The sequence below is a fragment of the Poromitra crassiceps genome (assembly GCF_964638095.1).
Source record: "Poromitra crassiceps genome assembly, chromosome: 27".
NCBI classification, from domain to species: Eukaryota; Metazoa; Chordata; class Actinopteri; order Beryciformes; family Melamphaidae; genus Poromitra; species Poromitra crassiceps.
The window spans coordinates 12219103-12229102 of NC_139650.1; the positions used below are offsets into that span (position 1 = coordinate 12219103).

The following is a 10000-nucleotide window of genomic DNA, read 5'->3' on the forward strand; positions in this document are numbered from 1 at the left end:
AACTCTTGGTACCAGGCAGAGAGACATCTGAAGAGTAATTAACTCTTGGTACCAGGCAGAGAGACATCTGAAGTGTAATTAACTCTTGGTACCAGGCAGAGAGACATCTGAAGTAATTAACTCTTGGTACCAGGCAGAGAGACATCTGAAGTAATTAACTCTTGGTACCAGGCAGAGAGACATCTGAAGAGTAATTAAGTCTTGGTACCAGACAGAGAGACATCTGAAGTAATTAACTCTTGGTACCAGACAGAGAGACATCTGAAGAGTAATTAACTCTTGGTACCAGGCAGAGAGACATCTGAAGTAATTAACTCTTGGTACCAGACAGAGAGACATCTGAAGAGTAATTAAGTCTTGGTACCAGGCAGATAGACATCTGAAGTAATTAACTCTTGGTACCAGACAGAGAGACATCTGAAGAGTAATTAAGTCTTGGTACCAGGCAGAGAGACATCTGAAGTGTAATTAACTCTTGGTACCAGACAGAGACACATCTGAAGAGTAATTAACTCTTGGTACCAGACAGAGAGACATCTGAAGTAATTAACTCTTGGTACCAGACAGAAAGACATCTGAAGTGTAATTAACTCTTGGTACCAGGCAGAGAGACATCTGAAGTGTAATTAACTCTTGGTACCAGGCAGAGAGACATCTGAAGTAATTAACTCTTGGTACCAGACAGAGACACATCTGAAGTAATTAACTCTTGGTACCAGGCAGAGAGACATCTGAAGAGTAATTAACTCTTGGTACCAGACAGAGAGACATCTGAAGTGTAATTAACTCTTGGTACCAGGCAGAGAGACATCTGAAGTTGGAAACATCTAAAAAAAAAAACAGCCTTTAGTTGGTTGAGCGAGGCTGCCTGCATGATGATCAAACAGCTCAACAGCCTGGATGTGGGCAGGCAGGGAGGAGGGGAATCAAAGCTATGATCTGTTGTTTAATCACAGCTCTCTCTGTCTCTTCTGCTCTGATCTAACACCAAGCATCTTGTCAACTCTCAAACTCTGTCGTCCGCTTAGAAATGTGGAAATTCCCCAAATATTTCCCCTAAAATAATGACCGTAGCAGGGAGGAGAGGCCTGCCCAGACATATAACGCTGTGCCCACCAACCAGACGACGATCACATGGGGGTTTTGCAAAGAAATGTTCATGTTTTGTTTTAGCCTGCTTGGATGCCAGATGGGTGGTCTTTGTCACACACAACAATACAGTTTGGCGGCAGAAAGTTTAGGCAGTTAGATTTGACCATGAATTCTGTATTGTACTGCAGGGCCTGAAATTTGGCGCGGGATTGCGAGAATCGCGCATATTTTAGGGAATTTATTATACTTTTTTGCGCCAACCGATGTCTAATGTTAGCCGATGGTGCAGAGCATTCCATGCAACTGGCCTGTCACAGATGGGATCCAGGCGCAGCGTCAGTGCACCAGCTGAGTAGCCTACGTCGGAGGTGGTGAGTGTCGGAGTCTCACTTCACCTGCCGTCTCAAACGTGAGCCAGGAAAATATGTTGCCATAGAAAAATCTGTTTGCTGCGGGCGTCCATGTTTTCCCAAGCAGATCCCCTGGGAAGTCGACCTTGACCTTGACCTTGACCTGGGACACATTTAGGATCGGACGTGGGGAATACTGACTCAGAACTATCGACTTCTGAGTCAGGATTGCAGCATGAGCCCTATACCCAACTGCTCCTCCATGTACTGTAAGACAAAACGAAACTACTACTTGATCCAGATCTAGCCCACCAACAATGAATGTATAACTAGAAACATCGCTTGTGTGAGCTGTATAATATTCAAATCCAGCTACTGTAGTAGAAGCCTGTAGAGACGTCATAGTGCTGATCAATTGAATGGTTTAATTGAATTCTCTAGATTTGAACTTGAGCATGGTAAGGCGGTGCAGAGTATGCATCCTTGTACAGGACCTTCATTGTGGGCACAGCAGCACAGCGACACACTGTATTCTTTGGCTCAGAATCTCTCCGCCTCTGACATTCCACTCAATCATAAGCCCCGCCTCCTCTCCCCTCCTGTCTCTTTATATCCTCCTCCTCCTCTCCGCGCTCCTCTCCCCCCCCCCCCCCCCCCCCCCCCCCCACACCACTTCTTTAGTCTGTTTCCTTTGGTGTCTCTCTGGTCTCTCCACTCCCACAGACCACACTGTAGGTCTCACTGTGCCGTTGAGTGCACGCACAGAGCTGTTGCCCGGGCCTCTGTTGACTGGCAGTGTGAATGTCCAGGCCTCATGTTCCGCGCGGGACCCTAAACCTTTTCCCCCATCAATCATGTCGGAAGAAAAACATGTCAAGACAAATATTAGTGACGAGCTCGCTCACAGGTTTTTTCACCCTTTATTAGGGAATGCCACTTCCTGCCCCCCGATGTTCGTGACGACGGCCGTTTTATGGAAAGCAACTTCGCTCATATTTAGCTGATTGAATTTACGCTCATTGTTTCTATGGTATTCAGCATAAGAAAAAAAAAACTCACGAAACAATTAGTGAACGAAATAATTGTCCAATCAAGTTAAAGCGATATCAGATTATACTGTACTGTAGCTGGCTTGCACTTTAAAGTCTGTTCTGTTGTGATGACTAAGAAACTTATTCTTATACTGAGGTTCTCATTTCTCTCATTCGTTTGTACGGACTGACTGCAGAAGATTGCAGTCCACTTCATTTGGAAACGATTACAAAACTCAAAGCACTATTTTGTAACTTGAGTGAGTAACTTAATGTAATAGAGGTAACAATAAAAATGCAAATTCCCCGTTATACACCGCACTTAAATCTCATTTATGTTTTCTCACTTATCTCTTTCTTTTGCTTGTGGGTGTTGATTTTTTTGTCTTTTCGTAAACAAACTGCATTGGTGAAGTTTTAACATTGTCCACTCTCTAATAATACGGTTGGGCCAGCCGATCATATTGAAACAGTTAGGCCTCTGTTTGAATACTTGTTAGATGGAGCTAAACTAATCATGTAAACTCTGAAACTGCAGTGCATAATAACTGTCTATGTTAATCCATAAAATCAACAAGAAACCATTTGTGCTTTCTCATTCAGTTTGGCTATGTCATTAATTTGTCTCAGTTATCTTGCATTCATGCACTGAATAAAACATCACACGTACTAAAAGCAATGCGATGCTATTACTTCTTTTTTTACATTTCAAAGTTAACCATGATATCATGGTAGTTCTACTGAAATGTATGTATTTATTTGACTTGAAATATTTGCAATACAAATTAAAATACTTGTGAGTGAAAGTTGATATACGTTTATACGGTACGTTTGGCAGAGTTTGCAGTGCATTGCAGCACACGTGCCTTGTCTTTTGCTTTGGGTGCTATCATGCGTGTACATGTGTGAGGATGTAGAGTCACTCTGGAGTGTGCAGTGTGTGTGTGTGTGTACATGTGTGAGGATGTAGAGTCACTCTGGAGTGTGCAGTGTGTGTGTACATGTGTGAGGATGTAGAGTCACTCTGGAGTGTGCAGTGTGTGTGTACATGTGTGAGGATGTAGAGTCACTCTGGAGTGTGCAGTGTGTGTGTGTACATGTGTGAGGATGTAGAGTCACTCTGGAGTGTGCAGTGTGTGTGTACATGTGTGAGGATGTAGAGTCACTCTGGAGTGTGCAGTGTGTGTGTGTACATGTGTGAGGATGTAGAGTCACTCTGGAGTGTGCAGTGTGTGTGTGTACATGTGTGAGGATGTAGAGTCACTCTGGAGTGTGCAGTGTGTGCGTGTACATGTGTGAGGATGTAGAGTCACTCTGGAGTGTGCAGTGTGTGTGTACATGTGTGAGGATGTAGAGTCACTCTGGAGTGTGCAGTGTGTGTGTGTGTACATGTGTGAGGATGTAGAGTCACTCTGCAGTGTGCAGTGTGTGCGTGTACATGTGTGAGGATGTAGAGTCACTCTGGAGTGTGCAGTGTGTGTGTACATGTGTGAGGATGTAGAGTCACTCTGGAGTGTGCAGTGTGTGTGTACATGTGTGAGGATGTAGAGTCACTCTGGAGTGTGCAGTGTGTGTGTGTGTACATGTGTGAGGATGTAGAGTCACTCTGCAGTGTGCAGTGTGTGTGTGTACATGTGTGAGGATGTAGAGTCACTCTGGAGTGTGCAGTGTGTGTGTGTACATGTGCACCCTGCACAGTTGGATAATTGACAGTGAGTCATAAGGGGACTACACCAGAGGAAAGAGCAGTAATCCCTGCCCGGGCCGGGGGGGTCAGCGGGCCCGGGGGGGGGGGGGGGGGGGGGGGGGCAGCGGGCACCAGGACGTGTCTGTCTAATATAAACAGTGGGATTTAACCCGGACTTATTCTGCCCTGTGCCTTGACCTCCTGCAAATGGAGTTCCAGCCACAGATGTTTCCATGTGCCAGATGCTATAATCCAGCTGTTATCACCAGTACAGACCCAGAAAGACCCAGAAAGACCCAGAAAGACCCAGAAAGACCCAGAAAGACCCAGAAAGACCCAGTACAGACCCAGAAAGACCCAGTACAGACCCAGAAAGACCCAGTACAGACCCAGTACAGACCCAGAAAGACCCAGTACAGACCCAGAAAGACCCAGTACAGACCCAGAAAGACCCAGAAAGACCCAGTACAGACCCAGAAAGACCCAGTACAGACCCAGTACAGACCCAGTACAGACCCAGAAAGGAATGTTTTTTCCCTCATTATTTCACAATGTAGACAATTATTTGCTCATCACTATGTTTTGACAAATGTAAGTAATATACTACTAAAAAACAACAAGTATGACAGTGGAATGATTTTAAATGTCACACTTGTCATACTCAAATACTCATTACTGTGTCAATATGAGTAGTGTCTGTTTGTTCTGGGTGACTTGGTCAACATAGACCAAGCTGAAAATCAGGTCCAGGTTGTAAAAAAAACAGAATTCTCCTTATTGCGACATCTAACGTTACAGAGTGGAGGTTCTAGGAGGTTCTAGGCTATTTGATCACAGTGATTTGAGGGAAATGTAAAGACATTGAAAGTATGTTTTTTTATGTATCAATACTAGGGGCTGGAGAATCATGGAGTATAATGGAAAAAATATTGCAATACTGTATTTTTTTCCCCCACACAGCGCTACTGATACATACCACTGAAATTCCACTGCCATACTGTACTTATTGTTTTTCAGTGGTATTTTTTTCTTTTCTTAATAATGTAATATTTTATTCAGTCATTATAAATAACAAAATCACAGTATAAACAAAGTCAAAACAACCAGAGACTGAACAGGCTCAGGCAGAAGCAAAATGCTTATATTATGCCTGACCTAGTTTCTACTCAATTAAGGTCTCCTCCAAAATGAAAGAAAAACAACAACAGAAAAGTAATTTCCAACAGTCAATGTTTACAACACAGAAAAAAAAAATGGTATGAAATACCACTAAAGACAACAAGTATGACGGATGGTGGAATGATTTTAACTTCCTAGTTTCACAGTATTAAAATACAGCAGTCATGAATCCAAGCTTCAGGATCACAGTGGATGTAAGACATGTTCTTGTGTGGGGAACAGAAGCTGACATTGAAGGAAGAGGTTGTCTTTGCTCTGCTGTCTTTCATCGTCAGACTCAATACATTTGCACTGTAACTAAGGAGGAGGAGGAGGAGGAGGAGGAAGAGCCATGGCTTAGTGCTCTCACTGAGGACCACTCAGATATGCAGGGCCTCCCGTCCCGTGACTGAATGTTTCATGTTACTTTACGTCCAACACCACTCAGTCTCCACACCTGTCCATTATGTGTGGTCCACGCGGTCCACACCTGTCCATTATGTGTGGTCCACGCGGGAGCCGGGTGGTGATGATGACCTCAAGCTAAACCAAACTCAAGCTGCTGCGTTGCTTCAATTGAAGTCAACTGTTGACATGGTGCAGGAGGTGCAGGTGTTGGAGAGAAGGTTGCTTCCTAGGAGAGATGGACTGGGTGGGATGTGGTCAGGGGATTTCACACACAGCGTGTTTCTCACTGACTGGTGCTGCTTACACACGGCAACACACACACACACACACACACACACTCACAAACACACACACACACACACACACACACACACACACACACACACACACACACACTCACTCACAAACACTCACACAAGCCAGTTTAGCCATCTAAGTGAGGACATTCATTGACATAACCCATTCCATAGCCTCTAACCCAGACCTGGGCAACTGGGCAACATGCGGCCCGCAAGCGCCCCCTGTGCGGCCCGCGCTGGAATTGCAAAATAAATAAATAATAATAATCTTTTTTTTTCTTTTTTTTCTTTTTTACAGTGCACCTGAACGCAACATGCAAGATACCCGCTGAATAAGTGTCCAAATGTTCATGTCATTCTGGCCAATACTCCACTTCTGTTATAACATTTCAGTCTGGATTATGGAATATCTTTCAATAATCTTTATGACTAAAAGGCTAAAAGTAATCTCATGTGTAAGAAATGACTGTTCTACATTGAAGTAGAAATGTAAATAATTAACTTGTTGGTTTTGGATTTATTTAGCTTCAAGAGTGCATTTTTGTTCGTATGACCCTCAACACAGGCTTTGAGAATCCCGGGCCACTTACTGATACTTATGGTTAAATTAACCCACTCATATTCTGGTTTATTTCAAGAAAAACATTTTGGTGCTCTGCTCTCTATCATCAAAGTTCCTGGCTTACAGCATGGCAATATTTGTAATAATTGCCCACCCCTGCTCTAACCCTAACCTTAACCATCACTACTAAACGTTTTAAAGTCCTGTACCCCCTCAAACAGTCAACCTCCAGCTGTGTACCCCCTCTACTGTACCTCCAGAGGGTACTACAGACCCCCCTTCCCCCAGTACCCCAAATGTAACTGTGCGTACCCCTGCAGGTACACGTACCCCCACTCTGCCCTAACCCTAACCTAAACCCAATTCTAACCTCACCCTTAAAAACCAAGTCTTAACCTTCAAACAGCCCTTTGAAAGTGAGTCCTCACTTCCCAGGTGTGAAGCTCCAGTTGGTCCTCACTACGATAGCTATACAAGCACACGCACACACACACATCAAGATGCACCCACACACACACACACACACACACACACACACACACACACACGCGCGTACAGAGAATTTGAAGGCAGCCATGGTGGTGCGTTATCAGAGTTCTTATCGTGAATGGAGCTCTCCTCCCAGGTTCTCAGAGAGGGGGCCTTTAAAAGGCACTTAACAGACAGGCACCTACTCAGGCAGCTATACTGCACGCTGAATCATTCAGAGCAAACAGACAACATGTTTTCATATGGGCACAGAGTTGCCTCACATGCCAGCAGGCTACACTGTGTATATGTAGATGTTGGGTTGCACTGATGTCTGTGTAGATGTTGGACTCGTGCTCTGTGTGTTTTGAGCGGCGGTTACATGCAGCTCAAAGAAGATCAGTTGAGATATGGAAATGGCAAGAAAGCTCTGTCTCTGCTTTTTCTTATGTATGCGGTGTGGAACATGACGCAATCTACGGCCAACTGCATGTTGTGTAGGGGTGGGAATCACCAGATGCCCACGATACGATACTAAAACGATACTTGAGTCACGATACGATAGTATTGCGATATCGCCGATATTGCGATATATTGAATATTGCGATATATTGAATATTGCGATATTTTACTTTTTCAACTGCAAATGATGTCCCCAAAGGAAAACTTTGTCAACATCTGGTTTATATAAGAACTATTTTCCAGTCTGTACATCTGACTTCAACCATTTTATTGCAGCAACATTGTCAAGTAGACAGACCAACAACTTTCATAAAGTCATGTCATAGCTGCATGCACCTGACAAACTGAACTGTTTGTTACAGTCTACTTACAGTCCACCTTAACTGGATGTGTGTGTGGACTACTGTACTTAGGTAGTTTTTGAACAATGCAACTTCACTTCACTTGCACAAAACATCTTGTGCAGCGCATTCAGTAACTGGGGAATTTGTAAATTACTGTTATGACAAAACCATTACTGTTAAAACAAAATGAAAATATGCTACCGTTTGTTTACTGCTGGCCTTGGAACTAAAGTTTATAATAGCCCAGTGGCCTGGCATGGCCTGCAATTTTTTTTTCTTTTTTTCGCAATATGGATACTTGGCGTCCAAATATCGATACAATATCGTAAGGCAAAATATTGCGATACTATGGTGTATCGATTTTTTCCCCCACCCCTAATTTGGTGCTCTTTGCTTTTGCGTTGTATGTGAGGTGCTTTTGTGATACAAACTAATCTTGGCATCTCCTGCACTCCTCACATCAAATGTGTGGAGATCTCATTCTTATGCTTCTTTTTCTTCACTCTGTTTTCCAGCGTGTTCATCTTCCTTCTTCAAGCCGACTCAAGGCGATGAGGCCTGCATGCAGTGTCCCATCAACAGCCGCACCACCAGCGAAGGAGCCATCAACTGTGTCTGCCGGAGCAGTTACTATCGCACTGACTCCGACCCCTTCCAGATGCCCTGCACCAGTAAGTGTTGCACTGTTTTTCATACTGATTATGTTAACGTTCATATTGCTTGAATTAGGGCTGCCACTAACGATTATTTTCATAATCAATTAATCCGTCGATTATTTTCTTCGATTAATCTATTTGTTTTTTGGTCTATAAAATGGTAGCAAAATGACGATCAGTGTTTCCCAAAGTCCAAGATGTCCTTAAATGTCTTGTTTTGTCCACAACTCAAAGATACTATCAGTTTACTGTCATACAGGAGTAAAGAAACCAGAAAATATTCACATTTAAGAAGCTGGAATCAGAGAATGTAGACCTTTTCTCTTAAAATTGTACTCAAAACGATTATTCGATAATCAAAATAGTTGTCGATTAATTTTCTGTCGATCGACTAATCGATTAATCGTGGCAGCTCTAGCTTGAATGCACTCACACACAGAAAATGCCCGCTCACCAACATACACACCTACCAGAGGTTGTGTGTGTTAGACTTTCTCGTCATAAAAATAATTAAATTCAAGTCATTGTATTTTTTTTTTGATAATGATGAAAGTAGCAGATATCTCTTTACATGGAGCGATGCATCCTCACATTTAAAATAGAAACAAGTTAAATTCACTTGATCACATTTGGGTTTTTTTTTATAATATTTTATTTTACTTTTTCAGAACATAAAGAAAACAAAACAAGAACAGGAAAAAAGAAAAGAAAAAACATACATACATTCGACATTACAATGCTACAAAATGGTGCTACCAGTCATAGAACATGTGCTTACAAATCAATAAAAAAATAATATATACTGTACAAAGGACCCAAAAGAAACTCAATTACTGCTTTTAGCCTGATCGAAATAGGTCAGGAACAGGTCCAAACAACAAAAAATGTCCTTAAAGAATGTGTCCTCTGGAACCTGAGTCTCTCCATACGTATAACTGAGATCATGTCTGTCAGCCACAGCTGAAAAGAAGGTGGAGAGGAGGACTTCCATTCCTTCAAAATTAGTTTCTCGGCAACTGTCATTCCCTGTGTCAGAGATTGCTGCACGGCCGTTGGGAGGAGCAAAGAGGACTCCGAGCAGCCGAAGAGGATCACATAGTTTTTTCACACTGGGTTGAAAATAGGAAGGAATCTTTGGTTATAAAACGAAGCGACCCAGTGACCTATGACCTTTACTTCAACTAACAGACAGGAAGCAGCCACCGCTCAACAGACCGTTTGTGACCGTTTTTGTGACAGTGAGGAAAAGCTCCACTCTGTCTCTCTGTCTCTCTGCTCCGTAACCACAGTGTCACAATGACGGCTTTCACATGTTTCTGTCATTGTACAAAAAGAAGATCCTGTCACTGACGGAGGATATTCAGTTAACCACCTCTGACACATACTTGGCACACACACACACACACACACACACACACACACACACACACACACACACACACACACTGGAATGCAGACACCATCTCATCCTCATGTAACCTGT

The 10000-nt window shown here is 43.1% G+C and overlaps 1 protein-coding gene across 2 annotated transcripts in view; it reads left to right on the forward strand.

Moving 5' to 3' along the window:
- ephb2b (eph receptor B2b) overlaps positions 1-10000 on the forward strand; it is a gene marked incomplete at both ends in the record, with an annotated part of 318948 nt that overhangs the window by 219262 nt on the left and 89686 nt on the right. For both annotated transcript variants that reach the window (XM_083661661.1, XM_083661662.1), the window contains one exon: positions 8377-8532. In XM_083661661.1, coding sequence (XP_083517787.1) covers positions 8377-8532 — 156 coding nt within the window. The remainder of the gene's footprint in view (positions 1-8376; positions 8533-10000) is intronic.